This window comes from Ornithodoros turicata, chromosome 2 (assembly GCF_037126465.1).
Source record: "Ornithodoros turicata isolate Travis chromosome 2, ASM3712646v1, whole genome shotgun sequence".
Lineage (NCBI taxonomy): Eukaryota > Metazoa > Arthropoda > Arachnida > Ixodida > Argasidae > Ornithodoros > Ornithodoros turicata.
In genome coordinates, this window is record NC_088202.1 from 147,324,223 (window position 1) to 147,346,621 (window position 22,399).

The following is a 22,399-nucleotide window of genomic DNA, read 5'->3' on the forward strand; positions in this document are numbered from 1 at the left end:
GTGCGTTCCCAAGACTGCTTGGCTGGGGCTAGACTATAGGCCTAGCTTCGGCCAATTAGCAGGCTAGTAAGTGCGACAGCGCCCTCTCACCTTAAAAATAAAGGCACAACCTCAACCTGAACCTCAAACGCTGATCTGCCTCGTTTACTTTGGGTTTCGTTTTCTCGTGACGCGCGCGACCTCCATGGACTGCGAAGTAGACGCTTGTTCCGCGCTTTTGAGGCCCCTGACTTCAGACTTCAGGTTTCGCTTTTGAGCCCCCATCTGGAAAATTTGCCGAAAAACCCGGGGAACACCTAGGGCAGCACAGCCTGTGGTAGGGTTGATGTTAAAAAAAAATAATATAGGGTAAGGTGGTCTATGTTGAAGACAGTTGAACTATTTTGTTAATAGCAGTCAGAATAATCCCCTAAATTGTACCATAATTCGTTAACTGAATCCCCAAACCTTTGAGAAATGATCCACAAATTACTGTGGTGCTAAACCGGATATTTATTTCGTACGAGCCAAAAATGACAGGTTACATATTTTCATCAACTTAGCCCACCATATCTGTAAGTTGAGGACATCAAAAAATGAATGCCGTGTTTAAATTTAGTTTTTTGTTTGGGTCCGCCGAGACGGTCAGCCACGAGTAGTGCACATGGAAACACAGGGCAGTGACACAGCATCATAACGGTGGGGTCATATTTTATTAGCCGAGGAGCAGAAATGAGCAAATTAGAAGTCAATGCTCGCGAAAGTTAGATGGGACAAAAAAATGACCCCTCTTACCTCGATCACATCTGCAAAACATCGTCTCACCTCTTTCTAAAAAGCCCCGTGCAGAACGTCATCACGTTACTTCAAAGTCCAGGCAACGACTGTGCTCACCCTGGTGTCACAGACGAGAAAAAAATATTGCTAAGAAAATGCCACGCGAAAAACACGAACTGTCCTCAACTTGCCCCCGTCTTCATGTAGCCCCACTTTACCCTATACAGGGTGTCTCACGTAACGTGCCAATAAATTTTATTTAAAGAGAGCAATCAAAGAAAAAACGACCGCTACTTTTCTACTACTTGAGTTACAAACAGTGCTACATCAAAAGTATCACCTGTTTGTAACTCAAGTAGCATAAAAGTAGCGGTCGTTTTTTCTTCGATTGCTCTAAAATTTATTGACACGTTACAAGAGACACCCTGTATATGAGGAAAATATTGAATTTGTAAGATTGGGGAACCCACCACATCCTTGTGTTCAGCGTGACCTTGGAATTACCACCACTCGTCCATGCTGTTAGTGAAATCATAATTGATATAGCTGACTCCACGATATATATTTCGTCAAAAGAAAGAAGAAGAAGAAAAAAAAAGACTCATGCCTACAATCGCGCATACAAGGGTGTGCCAGCCAGCGGGCCGGCCAGAAAACGCCCAAGAACAACGACCAGTTCTTTCTGGGACACAACTCGTTAGGCTTACATCAATACGCCCGTCACATTTGAATGGGATGAGCGCGTTGCAAGTTGGAGGTACCCTTCTAGGAGGGGCAAGGAATGATTTCCGAGAAGCCGCTCCGTTGTAATACGTTACTTTTTCTGTATGCTGCCACTCAAGTCAATGGGACGTGTAATTATTATGGACGTGAAACGCCAGGATTCCTGAGGACAGTGGAACAAAGCGATAAAAGCCGTCTTGTTTCGTTGGAACTGCGCTGGGGGGGGGGGATACCCGGGATAGAAATCTGCCCGAAAGCGATTAATCTTATGACGACACAATTGGGTTTGCGCTTCATGTTAGCTTTGAATGTGGAAACCATCGATGGGCAAAACTTACGGGCCGACACTGTGGCTTGTTTTGTTGCCTCGCAACTTCAGTTATTGTCTTTACCATTGATGATGATGATGATGATGATGATGGTGATGATGAGAGTGAGTATGTTATCTTAAATAAGCTTTTTGCTGTTCAACATTTATATGAAAGTACAACTCTTCCGCAAGAAACAGGTCGAGTTTTGTGACCGTAGCTGTGTGCCGTTTCGATGAAACAATGGGTTCTGAAAATGTCTAGATGTGGCAATTCAGAGTCTGCTTTTGATGTCGGTAGACAACACAGGTGCTACCTATAACGACGAGGAGTTCAGAACATGCTAAGCCACGCCGCCTCCAGCAAGATAAAACATAGTAAGGACACGTAGAAAATAAGCAGAGAGTTGTGTTTCAACAAAATGCCGGCCATCACGCCAAATCTTCATGTCCGTACAAGTTGGCCACAACAAAGTATCCCGGCCTAAAAACACAGTACGAAGCCTCTTAATAACCCTGTCACACGTGCAGTCCTCAATGACCACTGAAACCAACGACCATTGAAAACGCGCGTAGCGCCACCAAGCGTCTAACGCGTCAACTTTTCAACGAGCATTAGATCCAATGTCTCCTGATAGGTTGACACCTAACACGCTAGGTGGTGCTACATACATTTTCAATGATCATTGATCTCAATGGTCGTTGAAGACTGGCCGTGTGGCAGTGGTATTAGATGGGCAAACAAAGACGCTCGTCAATAAAATACGGTGATGTCGAAAGCTTCCGGTCGACAAAAACTTCCGACGATTAATTAAGCCCTCTTAGCGCGAAACCTGCAGATAGAAGAGCATGTCGATAATAAAAAAAAAAGAGCCGTGACGACAAACCCAACTGCCAATAAAATGTCGCAAATGTCTCTTGCTGATAAAATTCTGTGCTGTGTTGCAAGGCCTTGTCATGATAACGTGGCCTGATCGCAGAGCTTCCTTAATTGACGTAGAACGCCGTCCAGCGAAGGACGCATGTCGATAAAAAGAGCATGTCCATGAAGCATACTACGACGGCAAAGTCTCCTGCGAATGTAACGCCATTTAGATATGGACACACTCCTGCCGCCGGCATGACGCCTATCTGCATACCGGTCCTCAACCGGACGGCCAAGCTATATCCACGCGTAGGTATAGCCCATAACGGTGTGGTCGTTTTTCCTACGCAGGTGGATAATTACTCCATTTCATAACGGTGCAGTTGTCGGGGAATGCTCGCCATATAACCCATAATTCAAATGGGGGGAAGCTCACCGGACCTGCCCTGCCTGGAGCGTGCATCGAGAGGTACATATTATACGCGTAGACACTTTCTACTTAATACGGGGCCAGTCTCGATCGCCTGTCCCTTCTGCAAAATAGGGGCATAGATGGGGGACGTGTAAATTAATTTCGCTCTGCACCGAAGGAACAGGATGTCATAATTTCCCTTTCCAAGAAATCCATCGAATGATTTGTGTCGTCTCTGTCTTTTTGCGTGTCTTCGCCCAGGCTTTCTGCATTATGGATTCCCACACGCCGCATTTGATGGCCCTAAAGCATTACTTGTCCGGAATAATGATATTCACTGGGTATACCGGCATCGGTGGCTCAGTCGGTAGCGGGTTCGAACCTGGCCGAGGACGCCAGCAACTTGATGGCAGGGTACAAGTTGCTTAGACACGAAGTCTTCCGCGAGGGACGTTAAATACGGGGTGCCGTGTGATGAACTTTCATCGCACGTTAAAGAACCCTCAGGTGGGCAAAAGCAATCCACAGACCGGCTGCTGTGGCGTCGCTCATCATCTCAGTTGTCTCGCGACGTAAATAACCCCCAATTATTATTATTCACTGGTAGTGTATTGCTATCGATACTGCGTCGGCATATTAATCTATACTGCAGACTAATAACTTTTTTTCCCCCGACGAAGATAGGGCCTCAGTCAAAACTTTGACAATCACGTTAATTTCCTCTTGTACTCGTTTAGTCTGTCTATCCATCGCTACATATATTTTCGTTGCTCTTCGTAGTATTGTGTCCGTGTCCTATATTTACTTCATAGTTGCGTACTGTTGATAGTGTATACCCACACAATTCACCCTTATTTATTTTTTATTTTATTTTTTTGTAGTATTCTTAGTATAGTATTATGTCGACGGAACAGTCTCTCGTTGTTGGTAATTTGCCAGGTTACGCCGAAGAGTGCGTCGTGGTACAGTTCGGACCCTTCCGCTGGCTGTCTCAGATTTTCCCCGGGTTTTCAGGCAGACTTTTCCAGGAGCATGTCCGCGCAGTTCTCCCTGAAGTTGGCCCAGGACGCATATGTCTCCTTCCTCCTCCCCATCTATCTACGTCTGTGCGACTGTCATAGCCACAGTCGCTTCGCGGTGATCAGAAAAATAGGACTTATAGTGTCGACTACGTATTCGTATTTTTCCGACTACCGCCGCGACATCAAATATTTATTTTTCTCTTTCGCATTCCATGGAACTAAATCCTGGTCCTGGAAAACTTTATCAACTGAAGATTTTTCCGCACTCTTAAAAGAAAAAGGGGGGTGTACTTTAACTCCTTTTTCTTGCCACGTATATCACTCCCTTTCGGAGAGTACAATTACTCCCAAAAAGGAGTCTCCTCACTCCCACAAGGGAGTAACATTACTCCCTTACTCTCTACCTGAGAATAATATTACTCTCCCGTAGGGAGTTAAAGCATAACTCCACACTGTAAACTGGAAAACACCCTTATGGGTGTAAATGGCTTGTCCTATAACTGACACCTCTTTTTACACCGTACATGGTCTGGAACACCCTTTTTAGAGGGTGTATTCCGTGTAAATCACCCCTGGAAAGGGTGCTTTTCCTTGAAAATGCCGTCTTTTGCACCCTTTATACGCCTTTTTAGGAGGGTGTTTAACGATCTTACACCCTCCTAAAAGGGTGTTTAAAGGGTGCAAAAGAGGGCATTTTCAAAGAAAAGCGCCCTTTCCAGGGGTGATTTACACGGAATACACCCTCTAAAAAGGGTGTTCCAGACCATGTACGGTGTAAAAAGAGGTGTCAGTTATAGGACAAGTCATTTACACCCATAAGGGTGTTTTTCAGTTTACAGTGCACTCCCTCCTTTTGAGAGTAATTGTACTCTCTTGTAATTGTAATCTTGAGAGTAATTGAGATACTCCTTTTTGAGAGTAATTGTACTCCCCATCAAGGGAGTGATATATGCGGCAAGAAAAAGGAATGAAAGTACACCCCTTTTTTTTTTTAAGAGTGCGGTCATTCAGTGTTGTTCTTTTCTTCGTTGGTCGTGGACTAGTGAACTGAGCTAACCAGGTTTTGGCACATTTGTTGAGCACTGACAGTTCCCAAGTGTCACCTCGAAATGCTGCGGGTGACTTCCAACAGAACGTGACTTGCAGAAATTCATCCGCGACCGGCCTCTCGAAAATGAGTTCTTCAACCTGGAATATGCAACAAAGCTTTCCCCGGGCAGCAATATACGCGAGCGAGGGAATCATTGGTTCACCTGCCATGCCCGTCCTCTAGGTAGCTTTTAATTGTCTCAGTCGCGCGAGAGGGCTTTCCCACGCATAAGGAAAGAAGGGGCGTACTTAACGAGAAGGTCACGTTGTGTGAGCTATAGCATACCTGTCCGGTAAACGGAAAAGAACAGGTTGGAAGCGACACTCGCCAACTGTTCTTCTTCCAAACCCACTGAGAAAGAAAACAGGCAGAAGCTGTTATACGGTGAACCCTCGTTAATATGACCCTCGATAATCTGACATAAGCGCTTTACGAGGGGAACAGTTTAGTGAAACCTCTGCAAATCCCCCGGTTAATATGACAATTCCGCATTATGACCAAAATTTTCGGGGAACGACCATGGTCATAATAACGAGGGTTCACTGTATACAGTGAACCCTCGTTAATATGACCCCCGATAATCTGACATACGCGCTTTACGACCATACTCCTGGGGAACAATGCAGTGAAACCTCTGCAAATCTCCCCCGTTAATATATGACAATTCCACATTATGACCAAAATTTTCGGGGAACGACCATGGTCATAATAACGAGGGTTCACTGTATAGGTCCCAAAAATTAACGGCCTCGGTGGATCGGTCGGTAACGTGTCCGTTCCAAGGTCTCGCGTTCGAACCCAGCCGATGCTTGGACACGTCCTCCTCTGCGAGGGATCGACGCTAAATACGGTGAACCCTCGTTATTATGACCGTGGTCGTTCCCGAGAATTTTGGTCATAATGCGGAATTGTCATTATAACGGGGGGATTAGCAGAGGTTTCACTGCATTGTTCCCCAGGAGAGTGGTCGTAAAGCGCGTATGTCAGATTATCGGGGGTCGTATTAACGAGGGTTCACTGTATATGAGATTTCAGCGTCGTGGGCAGAAGTAATCCACGGACGGAAGCGTCGCTCATGATCACACGCAACAACAACAACAAATAAATCGTGACTATGACCTGGGGTGATTCACCCCTGAAGAGCAGTACACTACCCCATTCCACGCGAAACATTAGATGTGAGATATATGAGAATGAAGTTAAAGTTATGTGAATCGTGAATTTTATTGTCACATATAATTAAAATACACATAGACATCTATATATATATATAAATATACACGTATATACATTATATGTGCAACGTATAAATTATAGATTACATATATACATTATATGCACCAGGGTTGCGGAGTTGCCACTGCGGGGCTGGAATGATTCCGGAATCATTCCAGATTTATCAGAGCCCGGAATGGAATTGGAATGGAATGGCGAAAACTGTTCTAGGAATGGAATGGGAATGGAATTAGTTTTTTTTTTTTTTTTTTACGCAGGCGGGATGGAGTTGGAATGGACTGGTCTGGGTGCCACACGGTCAAGGGCGAAATAACCTTGTCTTTTCGCTTTTTCCGTGATGGGTAATGCCAATCTCCTCTATAGCATTGCTGGGCTAGTTAGTACGGTTACCGGTCCTAATTCTTTTATTGATGGAATTAAAGGAATGGAATGGGGTTGCCAAGCCATTCCAGGAGTGGGAATTGGCAATGCCTTTCTTTCCGAGGAATTATCACAAATCTCCATTCCTCGGAATGGAATGGAATGGAATGGAGGTTCCCATTCCGCAACCCTGATATGCGCGCACACACACACATACACATTATATGATTGTTCAACAATTCAGCTCTCCTCCACTGCACTGTAAACTGAAAAACACCCTTATGGGTGTAAATCGCTTGTCCTATAATTGACTCCTCTTTTTACACCGTACATGGTCTGGAACACCCTTTTTAGAGGGTGTATCCCGTGTAAAACGCCCTTTGAAAGGGTGCTTTTCCTTGAAAGTGCCGTATTTTGCACCCTTTATACACCTTTTTAGGAGGGTGTTTAACGATCTTACACCCTCCTAAAAGGGTGTTTAAAGGGTGCAAAAGAGGGCATTTTCAAAGAAAAGCGCCCTTTCCAGGGGTGATTTACACGGAATACACCCTCTAAAAAGGGTGTTCCAGACCATGTACGGTGTAAAAAGAGGTGTCAGTTATAGGACAAGCGATTTACACCCATAAGGGTGTTTCTCAGTTTACAGTGTGGCTGCGCGCTACGTCACAAAAAGGAAGCTGATGACAAAAAAAAACATACACGCACTTATCCCGCGCCGTGAATTAATATGACATTATACTCCTAACTGCGAACGGCAATAAAGAATGTTCATCGTCATCAACATCAATGTTTTTCCCAGCGTGTCACGTGCGTCTCCAAATGTTTTTTTTTTTTTTACGCATTTCGCAAGAATCACAACGTGGAGACCCCTGCGTGTCCCATCATCATTAATTTCCGCCCCTATCCCGTTAATTTAAACATCCTCTCCCTACCGGAACGCTTCGTTCTTTTTCATGAATGGGTGGTGGGAGCCAAGTCAAATGTATGCGGTACATAGGAACGATGCCAAGAGACGAGCCTAAACGATTTATCGCTGCAGGGATACCATCATATTTGTCAGTCCGGATTATGTACGCAGTTGGTCTCAACTTTTTGTCGCCCCCTTTTTGTAGTACTTCTCCCAGTATACAGTGAACCCTCGTTATTATGACCATGGTCGTTCCCGAAAATTTTGGTCATAATGCGGAATTGTCATATTAACGGGGGGATTTGCAGAAGTTTCACTGCATTGTTGCCCAGGAGTATGGTCGTAAAGCGCGTATGTCAGATTATCGGGGGTCATATTAACGAGGGTTCACTATAACAGTCGACTGATTGTAAACGTGCCCAATATGTCGCTAATACAAGGCGCTATTGAAACAAAAGTGAAACGGAACTCATTATTATAACTCGCTTGTGCCACAAAGCGAAGATAAAGAGATACAAAACGGCTGAACTCAAGTTGTTACAGTGAAATGTGTCTTGAGTAGTAACAAAGTTACAAGTAAGTTGTAACTGTAACTAGTTACTTTGTGCAGTAACTTGTTACTTTTCTGCAAAAGTAACTTATAACTGAATACAGTGAACCCTCGTTAATATGACCCCCGATAATCTGACATACGCGCTTTAGGACCATACTCTTGGGGAACATTGCTGTGAAACCTCTGCAGATACCCCCGTTAATATGACAATTCCGCATTATGAACAAAATTTTCGGGAACGACCATGGTCATAATAACGAGGGTTCACTGTAACTCAGAATCTAATGGGTGATGGAAAATATTGCAGAACCCGAGGAACTTAGTTACAATTACAGTTTACAGTTACTTTAACAAAAAGCGGTACTTGTCACAGTTACAATTAAGATACCTTTGCAGAAAAGTAACTAGTGCAGTGTGCAGTAACTAGTTACTTTTCTGCAAAAGTATCTTAATTGTAACTGTGACTAGTAGCGCTTTTTGTTAAAGTAACTGTAAACTGTAATTGTAACTAAGTTCCTCGGGTTCTGCAATATTTTCCATCACACGTTAGATTCTGAGTGTTGTTCTGTCAAGGTCTCTAAAGACCCTGCAGTTTTTCCCAAGCAGGAATTCCGCGAATTTTATCATCTCATACGCAGCCTTATAGGAATGACCTTATACTTTCACCGTGCTCTTCGGGCCCATGGGAAACACGGTAACTAAGCTTGGACGGTACAAGTGCCAAAGCAAAGTTTTTGAGGGCTACATCTATGCATTCAGCTTGTTTCTTCGAAGGGAACTATAAATTAACTAACTTTACTTTACTAATTACGTTAAGTTACTATTAAGTTACTTCATAGTTATTGTAGCTCTAACTAGTTGCGTTCAAAAAGGAGTAACTGTAACTCAGTTACTATATTTGCAGGCTAACTCTAACTGTAACTTATTAACTTACCCACGACTGAGTATATGACACAAGATATAGCGCCGTTACAAGTGACGAAGACGAAATGTTGTGCTCTAAGCGAGTTTTTATTTTATGTATTTTTTTATGGGTGTCGATCTTTCGATGCGCATCTCTGCATCGTAATCTAATCTGTAACGACTGTAATCTGTCTGTAATCAGTCTGTAACGTCTCTGTACACGTTAGCTGCTATAGAACCACCGTCGATTACGTGATCGACTTAAGTTACTTTATCTCATGTTACGTGACAAGTTTCGTACTGATGTCACTAAATACATTACACGCAACATAAACAGAGCAGTTCGATCTCGGCATCCCCATATGTTTATTATTCCCTGCTCTCGGATTAATGCGTTCAGATTTTCTGTTTTTTTCTCAAGAACAGTGTCTCATTGGATTGTACTGTCCTATGATGTAATCAACGCTTCAACTCTCGGTGCTGTTGACCATTGTCCTGTTGAAATTGTAAGGCTTAATTATTGTATTGATGATTGTATTAGACGAAAGCGTAATGCTTCTAGTTTAACCCTGCAGTGCAACCAACCTTCCATTTGACGTAGTTCTTTTTCTCAGTGTCATATTTTTCTACTTTTCTTTTACTTTATGCAGTTGGTATCCCTTTGTGTTTGTATATAACAACTTTCGCAGCCCATTCCTGTTACGACTGTCAAGAGGCAGTCAACAGTATAAAATAAATAAAATAAATTAATTAGAATATAAAAATTCATATTAGATTTATTATGAGATACATATAATTAAAAAAATAATATATAAATAAGTAAAATATGTATAAGTAAATATTGTAATATTATAAACTTAATATATAATAAGTAAAATAAATAATAATAATAGATAATTGTATTAATTAATTAATAATTAAATTAGAATATTTGGGTGCATTGCAAAGACAACGCATCGAAACCCACGAAAAGTGTTGTATTTGAAGCCAGCGAGTGCTTTCGATGAACCACGGTACTTCTCCGGTACTTCTGGAGTTCTGGAAACGACTATTTGGGAAATCTCATTAGTGTTGTGCCGTGTCGTATTGGCTGAAATGCTCTGGCTTTAATTGAACTATTTTTCCTTTACAGTTGCTACTAGGATTGCATCGATGCAGTGGTCACGAGCACGACGGAGTCACTGCCAAAATCGGTGAGCCGATCTTGTTTTTAAACATTAAAGGAGTACAGAGGGCCATCAAAAAAAAAAAAAAAATCAGATTCAGACGTCTAATGAAAGTGTGTGTGTCATTTTACCGAATAGCGCGAAAAGTTTTTGATGTGTGCAATTTGTTTCTCAGACAAAAACTCACATTAAGATGGCTCCGTGCGTTCAACCTTTATTCACTACCCCGGGTATAACGAGGAGTAGAAGGTACGATGCCACGTCACCGATGACGTAACAGGGGCAACTCGTTCTGGTTGGCTGGTCAGTGGGGGTCAGCGCGCTGCCCCTTTGCCGCGCCCTAAACCAGTTTTGCCAAGTTCCCCCGGAGAATTGGGGATAGAAGGAGCGGCCCAATCATGACCGAGCCAGGAGCAATGCTTTTTCAGAAAATCGAACAGCCGAGTAGCAGACGACAGCGGAGTAGCAGACGACATTCTTCTGGACCAATGAGCGAGCGTGACTCCCAGGCAGATCACAGGCTGTTACTGCTCTCCACCGCAGTTGCGCACGATCGCTTTTTGCGGCGTACTTTAAATTCAATTTGTGCGATAATTATGGCTCTATGGGGTGAATTAATTCTTATGGTACATCTTATACGCCTGCTTATCAGTTTTATTCAAAGAAAACAGGGTGTCAAAAATGACTTCTGTGTTACTTTAAGAGAAACCAAGGCTTATTAGCAGAAAGTGCCACCTTGTTCTCGTGTGATGCTAATGCTTTAGAATGTTGCTTAGTGTAGAATGTTCACAAAGGACCAGTTTATGTATTGCTACGCGGCATAGCAGGAATCTGAAAAAAAAAAATATTGAATTCTTCAAAAGTTCTTCATCGTGCTAGAACCTTTCTCTGAACTCTTCCTATCTTCGAGAACGAAAGAATGGCTAAGGATATCCTGGCGTCCTACTTCTGAAGAACGTTTCCACGGCGAAAAATACGGACAAGCCGAAGAAAGTTATTTCTCGAACGGTTATTTTTCCGTGTGAAGCTGATTGGTTCAGCGAGATTGTCCGCTTTACAAGCAACTCGCTGTGCTCGCTGGAAGACCCATAGCAAGCGACTTGCTAAGGTTGTCGTCACGATCAAAATCATCAAACGTGCCGTCGACTGATGCGCACATTATGATGGCACGTAACGAAGTCAAGAAAGAAGTTTTTTTTTTTTTTTTTTTTGCTTTGCTCTGACACACGTGGGAGCTGCAACAGTGTGCAGACTCTGGAATCCGTGCAGAAAACACAGAACCGACACACAACCCGCGTAATCTACGTACGAACTTACAAGGGTCGTTCATGGTTGACCGAGACTTTTATTCGAGAAAAATCGGCGAGTACACGTAATTGAATGAAACTTTCGGATGACGAAGTGCAACCCTTCTTGGGTCGGCGGCACGTGCAGCAGTGCACGTGCTCTAACCCGGCGTAAATTGCAATCAGTTCGCCTCCGTGCTAGATGGTGAGGGTTTTTTTTTTTAAACAGTTTATTTTTAATGGTGAATTATTAAGCGGTGATCTCTAAGCGGGGATAGTAAGCGGTTTATTTTAGGAGATATATTTTGAACCGTGTATTTTTTAAGCGGATTATTCTTGAATGTTTTATTCTTAAACGTTTATTCTTAATGGTGGATTTCGGGGACCCCCCCCCCCACACACACACACTTATAGCGAATTCGGGTGGTCATTTCGTAGCAAAACGGCCGAGCGCTCGGAAATTGCTAGGTCGGCGACCGAGCTGGATCACGTGACCGTTGCCACGCGAACATGATTGCTAGGAATCTAGCGGTTTTAGGTACTTGGATCACGATAGGGGCGTCGCGGTCGCAAGTCTTCGCGTTCTGTCGTCTGCTAAACCACGTGATTTCAACATGCGGGCCAATGAGGGCACTCGCCACCGTTGCAGTGCGGATGTGACGACACCGGATACAGTTGAGCAATCTGCTGCTCGATCGTTTTGAGACCGGGCAAAAAAAGTGCTAGCTAGCAAATTCCGAGCGCTCGGAAAGCGCCACGCGAACATGCAAGATTTGCTTCATTTTGACCAAGCGAACATGACTGCTCGAGATCTGGCAAAAAAAGTTGCTCCGAAATGACCACCCGAATTCGCCATTACTACATTTTCCGCTGCTTCCCCATTAACTGCTTCGGCTGTTCGGCCGTCCAAGTTTCTGCGTCGTGGATATAGCCGCAGTTAAACCACGTGCATATGTCCAGTGGCAAAAAAAAAAAAAAGAAGAAGAAGAAGAAAAAGAAATATACATTTGGCTATTTTTGCACAATACACGATAACGGCAAGAGCCCGCCGTTACTTTTCTCGAGGTCACCCTTTTTTCTTCGTGTTTCTTTCTCTCGCTTGGGGAAGTCACGCTTTTTCGCCGTTAGGTGTCGCCGCGCCCTTTTCCTTAATCGTGCAACTTCCACGCCCCCCTAACGGAACAAAAAAAAAAAAGAAAAAAGAAAACGAAAAAGAAAAGGAAATCGCTATCGAAACGCTTTCACGGCATATACGCTGGGCTATGGCTGGGCTGTATACAAACGCTTGGCTGTGCATTCTAGCAGACAATGGACTACTGGACCTCTTTAAATAATCATTCTTGCAGCGCCCTCTTTCCTAAGACAGAGAGAGAGAGAGAAAAAAAAAAGAAAAGTCGTGGCCGCGGTCAGTCTTTGAAGAATGTATTCCCACAAGAAGCCAGTACGGCGTTCTTTAAAATCCATGCGCTGTGCCGTGCTGAATAGTGCGATAGCTACTATAATCACACAGCGGGAATTCCACAACATCTAGCAACATCTAAAGGATTGCCGTATACCATTGGGCGCACTTTTTGTTAAATTTACCCAGTGATGTGAATAGCGTTCATAAAATGTGGCAAGGAGGTAACGGTTTTTTTTTAGAATGAATCCGAAGAGTTCCGGTACTTATCCACGTCAGTATAGGAATTTACAGTGACAGGTCTGGCTTGCTGTTGCTCCAATACCAGACCAGTAGAGACCGGTTTAGTTTTTGTGAAAGCTTCGATAAAATACCAAACATTCTAGATGTTATCCGCTAAAATATACATTCGTGAAAAAAAAAACTTTCAAATACATATCGTGAAAAAGCGAAGGCTCTATAAACATAGTCCGCCAGCGGCCAAGGTCGTGCTGGAGACTGGGGAGGTAGGTGGGTTCGAATCCTACCACCGGCTGTGGCTGTCTGAGGTTTTCCCCGGGGTTTTCCGAAGACTTTCCAGAAGAATATCGGCACAGTTCCCCCTGAAGTCGTCCCAGGACGCATATACTAATCCCCCTGTCCCCCTCTCCTTCCTGCTGCCCTCTCTCCGTCTGTCCACATCTGTACGCCGCTCATAGCTACAGTTGCATCGCGGCGCTAACGCGGGATAAAAAAAAAAGTAAACATAGTCCGCAGTTTGCCAAGATTCCCGGTGAACAGAGCAGGTTAACTATACCCAAAGCAGGGCACAACATCTTGGCCCAATATTGGACCAATATCGGCAATACTGGCCCAATATTGGACCAATACCAGCAATACCGGCCCGATATTGGTCCAATCTTGGTCCTATATTGGGCCGACATTGCCGATATGGGTCCAATATTGGCCCAAGATGTTGTGCTGTTTGGGACGATAACCAACTTGCGGTTTCGTCGTGCTAGTGATGTTTGAAATCAACATAGGCGCCCCCATGTTTTTCAATTCGAAAGAGAATACGCGTGTTCGTGACCTCGAATGCACAATTGAAAAACACAGCTCTTTCTTCTACATTTTCCTTTTTTTTTCTTTTTTTTTCATACAACTCCATCGTGCACTTATCTTAAGTTACTATTCTCCTTTTCCGTTTCATTTTCACGGCGATTACATGTGCCGTACCAAGTACAGAAAGCTCTCCTTCTTTTTTTTTTTCTTTTTTTCAAAGAAGCATATTCGGAGAGGCAGGGCATTACCGGGCAGTTAATGATGCGCCCTATGTCCTTATGTCTTCTTAGGGCACACATGCGCTTGTGTCTGTTTTTTTTCCTACTCGCGACCTTCGATTTGATAATATAACATCGCCCTCCCCCCACGGAGACAGGGAGGCTCGCACTTGAATGCGAAAGCAAGGATGGGATGTCGGTTGTCGAAGCCGTACACGACTTACACCTGTCGCAATCCACTTATGGTGAAGACAGCCAATATGTTTTGTTTTGTTTTTTTCCTCTCTCTCCGTCCTGCATGGCCACCCACGCCTTATCACACTTTCCTTGCGGCATCGCAGTTGCGTAAGAGATGGGAATCCTAACGTGTTTCCCTGTTCGGCGTGTGAGATTTATCGTGCGATGAAAGGACGGATAAATCTCGCCAGTGCGCCGAATGCAGCGGATTTCGGAGCGATTTCGTTGCAGACGACGATAATTGGAAGTGGCGCCACCTGGAGGCTGTTGCGGAAATTGGAACTGTGTCTGCAGTGTTGCAAAAGGAGGGATTTAGAACAATTAAATGTTTGTCCCTTCCTCGAAAGGCATTTTTAACACACTAGACCACTACAAAACACTTACTTTTGGATTTACGATACCACCTGAATAAATATGGATGTACAGGGCGTCTTTTTTTTAAATACTTTAGAGAAGTTTTCAAATATAAAAGCTACGATATATATAAAAAAAAAGCTATGCAGCATATATGTCGTTTTTGTAGTTCAGTTATGTTATTGAAGCGACTATGTAACTACAAGATGATGACTAATTGCATAAAATTAATTAATCAACTACCTCTTCAATTAGAGAATTTCGTGCGAAAGCTTGATAGCAAAAGAATGTGATAGAATCCTCGTTGAATGCCATTCTACCTTTTTAAAAACCTAGCAAATAGAAAAATGCTGAAAACGCATTGAAAGACAGGTTTCTTTCTTACGAGACTGTATTCATCAAAACAGCCATTAATCTCGAACCAGAACGAATCCCGCGAATTTATTTCGGACAAGTTAATCGAATGTCAGACCTTAAGATCATATCCCCGAATCCGATGGTCAAACAGAAGGCCAAACTGGCCTCGCTAAACATACTAGAAACTCAAGCAGGGTTCTGCAAACGCGTCTTGCGGCTGTCTCCTCCCAGGCTCCCCCATGCGGGCATGGCACGACACACTTTCCCCGCCAGACAACCTCTAACCCTCGTGCAGAATTTTCCTGTTCATAAAGAACGGCTCCATATCCTTTCTCTCTCTCTCTCTTTCTTTGGTACAACAGACTAACGATGTGGTTGGATCCCCCGACGGAATGTCGCAGACGCCTATTTAATCCTGACAAAGTATTTTCCTGGTTTCGAAGAGCACATGCACGTTTAGTGGCTGTAGCACGCGATGGACAGGAATGTTGGAAGCTACACTGTAAACTGAAAAACACCCTTATGGGTGTAAATGGCTTGTCCTATAACTGACACCTCTTTTTACACCATATGGTCTGGAACACCGTTTTTAGAGGGCGTATTCTGTGTAAAACTCCCTTTGAAAGGGTGCTTTTCCTTGAAAATGCCTTCTGTTGCACCATTTACACACCCTTTTAGGAGGGTGTAAAATTGTTTATCACCCACCTCAAGGGTGTATAAAGGGTGCAAAAGACGGCAGCTTCAAGGAAAAGCACCCTTTCAAAGGGTGTTTTACACAGAATACACCCTCTACAAACGGTGTTCCAGACCATATGGTGTAAAAACAGGTGTCAGTTATAGGACAAGCCATTTACACCCATAAGGGTGTTTTTCAGGTTACAGTGTATACATGGTGAAAGTCAGGAACCCAAACGGCACATATAGTAGTGGTAGTTTGATGGAAAGTAATTGTTCTGAGGCGGGAACGTAGAAACGGAGAGACAAAAAAAAACACACAAGTCTCAAGCTGCCTGGGAACATGAACAGTTGAAGTATATGGCAGTCGCCGAAAAAACCAGACAGCGGGTCGATTTCAACTATACACTGTAACCTGAAAAACACCCTTGTGGGTGTAAATGGCTTGTCCTATAACTCACACCACTTTTTTCACCGTATGGTCTGGAGCACCCTTTTGAGAGGGTGTATTCCGTGTAAAACACCATTTGAAAGGGTGCTTTTTCTTGAAAATGCCTTCTTTTGCACCCTCTAAACACCCTTTTAGGAGGGTGTAAAATTGCTAGACACCCTCCTAAAAGGGTGTATAAAGGGTGCAAAAGACGGCATTTTCATGGAAAAGCACACTTTGAAAGGGTGTTTTACCCAGAATACAGCATCTAAAAAGCGTGTTCCAGACCACACGGTGTAAAAAGTGGTGTGAGTTATAGGACAAGTCATTGACACCCACAAGGGTGTTTTTCAGTTTACAGTGTACGCATATATCTCTCGATCCTACCTGGGTAGTAATGCCATTACTGTAATGAATTACTTTTTCTGGTAATTTGTAATGTAATGCATTACTTTTCACATTATGTAATTTGTAACGTAATTTCATTACATTTGGGCAGTAATTTAAAGGGACATTACGCATTACTTTTTGCAAAACAATCGAGTACGTGTTCTGCGTTGGCACTTGGCAGAGAGAGAGTTGGCAACATGGATTCCGCCCGCCCACAATGAATTTCCACATCCTCAACATCGTTACGATTAAAGCTCGCAGTAATGACTTTGTAATGTCATTACTTTTTCGTAGTAATTGTAATGTAATTTCATTACATTTGAATTGCAGTAATGAGTAATATAATTTAATTAAATTCTAGATGGAGTAGTGAGTAACGTAATTTAATTACATTTTAAAAGTAATTTACCCAGGTATGCTCTTGATTACCGGTGGAGAGCGCCTTGGTCGATGGCAGCGTGGTCGAATAGACCTTGTATTGCCAACTGTAGGATGGGACAAGCGTTAGCTTGCCCACATCACGCCTTTTTAGAAAAGCAAGCGCCACCTGTGGCACGCAAGGGCTCATGGGAACTTAGAGCGCCTTAAAGCATTATGAGACGACCAGAGGCGGAGGTAGAAGAAGAACAACAACATTCCCGGTGTGCGTAGCAGCGGCGTCAGCCGAGATACACCATAACCGTAGCAGACGACACAGCAGTGTCCCTCAAAGTTCCCATGCTGCTTTGCGCGGCGCGCTTGGTGGCGCGAGCATCTTTTTCAAATCGTCTATTGGTCAAGGCGCTCGAACGGTAATCGGGAGATGCGTCGTTCAAATCTCGCCGCTGTGTGGCTTTTTCGATATGTATATATGCCATATTTAAACTAATAGTAGTTTGCGGTGTATGTTATTTGGTGTTCAAGCTGGTGTCGATGTGATAAAGAAGAAAAAAAAGAAACTGATTGTGACGTGATAAAGAAAAAATATGGCGACATGAGTCTCGACAAAGTGCGGACTGGCTACCTCAGGACGTGTACAGACGGAGAAGACAAACAGATGAACGGGCTAGAGAATGATGGAGTGCAAAAAGTAGATTGAAAAAGTTTCACACGAGCGAGTGTTAAATGTTAAACAAGAAGAGGAGTCACTGGGGGAGGGGAATATATTTATTAGAACAGAGGGAAAAAAAACAGAGGAGGAATGGTCAGCCAAACGAGATGTCGGCTTTCTATTCCGCAAACAAAAAAAACAGAAAACGAAAAAAGATAAATAAATAAAAAGACAAGAATTAGGAACTAAGGAAAAGCTAACGAAAGGTGAATTAAAGAAGGATGAGACAGAAGTTAAAGACAAATAAAATGTAAAAAAAGAAAGATTACAGTAATGTGTATGAGGGTGAGAGGTGAGGGTGAGGGGGGAATTAACACTGGGGGAGCACACAAAGCACACACTTAGCTATTCATAACACGGAAGCGGATCCAGACACTCGCTTTTGGTGAGGGTGTGGGGGGGTGTGGGGGGTCTCTTTGTCGAAGCGCGTAATGGAGGAGAGGAGAGGGGGAAATGGAGGAGGGGAGAGGGAGAAATGCATAAGCGCAAAGCCAACTAGTGTCCGAGCTGTCGCTTGCCAGTAGGTGGCAGATATGATGTTCTCGCGCCAGAGTCTGGTGCACATGTACATTTGTGCATGTGCAGAGGTTCATTTGTTGAGGAGTATTTCTACGTGCACAGTTCCACAAGGAGGAACTAGTGCATAGACTCCCTCTAGCCATGATCTTGTTGACCACTGCATGACCTTCACCTTGATGTCAGGGCAGTACTGGTATTTGTACTTGTACTCGCAAAGTATGAAAGCTTCTTTTGAAATAATGTAAAAAATGAAAGTATTATGATAGTGAAATAATGATTACTTTGTTCCGTGAAAACAATTCGAGTATATTCATTATCACAAACGTTTCACGGAGTTCCTAGTCAACCTTTTATTTCCTGGGAGGGAGCGTCACTTGTTGGCAAACGACCTTGCGCGGATTGACAGCCGACCCCTTGACCTCAGTCTCATTTTGGGACCATGGGACACACGAAAGCAGATGTCCGTCTTACGACCCTTCATCAAATTCCTGCAAACTACCGGCCTGATCGACTCTCTCTAAAACCCTGTCAGCGTCGTCAGCATCATCCTCATCACCATCCTCTCATTTTCCCCCAATAGCAATGGGGTAGCATTCCGCTCAATGAGCGGAAGTCATCCCCATATCATCGTCATCATGTATTTCTCTCTCTCTCTCTTGTTTGCGCGTTTGTTCTTGTTCAATTTTTTTTGACGTACTTTAAGTTATGCATCGTTCAATCCGCTAAGTTCAGCGGATTCTAGTTACATTACGCTTGCGCTATACACCGAACATTTGCAAGAGGCACTATAATGCCTCTCCTCCGGCAGCCTCTGTCGTCATGGCTGTCGCACGCAATATTTTATTCCTGGCCAAGCTCCAGTGGCACACAACAAGGCATCAACACCGATACACACTTCCATAATAGGATGTGGCAAGCAGACACCTTTCACTTGTCTGGTCACAGCACAAAAGCGCGCCGACGCCTCCCTGAGTACTAAGGTGCGACTTTTGCGCCACCGCCGGCTTTTAATTCACCGCAACGGGAACGGAATGATTGAAGCAACGTAACTAATCAGATGGCAGCACCGGCGGAGTCCGTATAAAACGTCGCAACAGGGAGAAGTGCAAGGACGCGACCTTGCACGCTAGAGATTCACTCGTTCCGCTTTTTAACCTTCATTCCTGCGTGTGTGTGTTTTTTTGTTGGAATATATACGCCGTGGCACCGCGTCCGGTTCGCCTGGCAACCAGTGATGAGGCGGGCTTCGCGGAGGAAGGAAAGAAAGGAGGCGCCTTATTCGGAGGAACATATTACGAGACAACTATGATAGTGAGCGACGCCACAGTTGTTCGTCCGTAGCTCCATCCTGCCCATCCCACGAGAGAGGTCTTGAGAGGGACATTCCGGAGCTTTCAGATTGGAGTTGTATTCGCCAGGAAATTACGTTTAGACGCTAAACCTAATAATTTCATCCAGCAGAGTGGTGCATGTAGTAGTTCTCGAGATAAACCAGAAAAAACGAACTGCATATCCGGCTTCGGTTTCACGGTGAGGTAAGCATAAGCTACTGCACCATAGTGGCTTTCATGCGGATATGAGACGACCGAGATAAAGACAGAAAACCCCACGAACCGGAAAAGAAATGTGAAGCGAAGAGCCCTAGGACGCCGATATGTCGAAGAGTTCTTCTTCTGAAGACTCTTTGTTCGAAATATCGGCCGCTATTCTAAGATATGGTGACACTTCATCGGTACGTACGTTTGCTTTGCTGAACAGAGACGTACGTGATGTCACCGCAGAGAAGGCGCTGGCTATAAAATTCGATAGTACATAATTGGCTGCGAATTTAATTAAAATATCTCGAACGATGACTCTGAACATCGTAAGCAAGCGTGTGACAGCAGTGTTGGCCCGCGGACTGTGCACCCAAACCAGACATGTACAAGATACTCAAAAATGTATTTAAGATAAGATAATAAATACTAACGTTAGAATGTAATTAAGATAGAGTATAAATACATGAAAATTAAAGTAATTAAAATAGAGTACAAAATACTTCAAAACGTATTTGAAATACAATTAAGATACTATTTATCCTTGAACGCAAAAAGTCACTGGTCAAAGCGGCGCCAAAACCCCGCGCACTACGCAAGCCGCCGCTGTGTGATAGGAGTAATCTAAACACAAGTCCCAAAAAGATGACAAAGAGATACCAGACAAGTCCACTAAGCAAACTTCTAGCACGTCCCTGCTCGACGAGGTCAGAATTCGGCGTCAGGGCACACATAATAGAACCCTCACTGACCAAGGATTAGGACACACGGGGTAGGATCTCTAAATGGAGACCTCCAAGAAGAGCCAATGTCCAGGTCAAGTCCGAGGGACTCAGGAAATTTCCACTGAACAAGCAAGATAATGGAAAGACGAGACACAGAAAGTTTGAGAGGGAGATCCAAAATATGTAATTAGAGTATTGAGTAGAAAATACCTTAAAATGTATTTTAAATAGAGTACAAATACACAAAACAAAAAGTGTTGAGTAGAGTACCAAAATACCTCAAATTGTATTTAAAATACAGTATTTTAAATACAATACTCCAAATACGTACAAGTCTGACCCAAACCTTAGCGAGGGGCCGTACGCTGAGGACGGCCTGTCATGCGACTGGTACCATGCCACCGAATTGCTGGGGTCCTCTACCGGGTTCAGTAAAGGGACACAGGACTAACTAAACCACGGAAGCTGTCCAGGGGTGGGGGGGGGCATCTATTTATGTTGACAGGAAAAGTCAGTCAGTAAGGACGGCTCGCTATTCCTTGCTAAATCATTCCTTAGTGGGTGGCCAAGTTCCTGGGGTAGTTCGAGTAAGGCGACGTGGGATCAGAGGTCTTCCGCCGTCCCACCTACACTCTAAGAAAAAAAGGAGTAATTTTACTCCTTTTGGGGACTAAATGCATTGCCACAAAAAATAGTCCCTTTCGGGAGCAAATGCACGGGAGTAAATGAAGGTCACAGAGTGGAGACTGCATTTCACGCGCTGCTGTAAGAGTCCCAGGTACATTATTCGTGTATATGCATGAAAATACTTTGAAGCAAACCGGCAACCGTGATATATCGAGTGATAAAATAAATCTTGCGACATATATAAAGCACAATTTCCGAAGAAAGCAGCGCTAACTGTTTCTTACTCTGTGTGGCTGGAAAATTGCTACGTTTGGTGAGTTATACAGCCTTATGTCATCAAATTGTCCAAGGGCACATATTTCCGTAGACTGTTGCATTCAGGAGACCATTCGCGAAGTTTAGTGACAATTTGCAGTCCTGGGGAGTAAATGTCGGGACTAAATGTCGGGGTTGGGGACTAAAATGGGGAGTAATTGCAATCTAGGGGAGTAGAAGCTGCAATTACTCCCCATTTTACTCCTTTTTTTCTTAGAGTGTACGATGTCACAGGCTGCTGAGGAGACCGTATCACGCAGGTAGTGGAGAAGCGCCGCGGTTATACACCACCCCTGCGTGTGCCAAGTAGTGTTGCGAGAGAGATGGAGTTTCCGAAGCTGATCAGGCGAGACTTGAGCTTGTCGCGGAAGGACTTGAAATGGCGGCAGTCGAGAAGAACGTTGCACGTATTACATAGGGGTGTGGCTTGCTCGTCCGAGCAATATCTGTTGTGTTTCTCTATTTTGTGGAAAAGTCTTGGCTTGGCTATCTTCCATCGTTTTCACAAAATATCGCCTGCCTCGTTGTGTGTACAACTCGCAACAGTGTTAACTTGAACGCCATCTCGGCCTTGCGGACCATGGTGGTGCTTAGGAGAATGCGAAGGGTGTTTTGGTCATCCATTTACAGTTAGAGGGGTGACCCTCGAAATGAAGGTAGGCGCTGCCAGTGCATCGCAGGCCTGAGCGGTGTTCAAGTTAATTATGACGCGAGCCGTACGTGAGGGAAAATATGTGAAAGATCATGAGTGCGTGTCTGTACGAATAAGTCAGGCCAATGGCGCCCTCCAGTAGTGCAGTAGTCCAGTAGTAGTCCAGTAGTCCCTGCCAACGTAGTGTAATGGTTCCGATTCCAGTGGATTCTGACGGCGACTTCCTGTACCACCAGCGAACGGATTCTC

At 44.0% G+C, this 22,399-nt stretch overlaps 1 protein-coding gene across 2 annotated transcripts in view; it reads left to right on the forward strand.

Annotated features, from left to right (window-relative positions):
• The window catches only part of LOC135386342 (cuticlin-1-like), a 129,397-nt gene that overhangs the window by 77,141 nt on the left and 29,857 nt on the right, over window positions 1-22,399 (forward strand). For both annotated transcript variants that reach the window (XM_064616203.1, XM_064616202.1), the window contains one exon: window positions 10,267-10,327. In XM_064616203.1, the coding sequence (XP_064472273.1) occupies window positions 10,267-10,327 (61 nt within the window). The remainder of the gene's footprint in view (window positions 1-10,266; window positions 10,328-22,399) is intronic.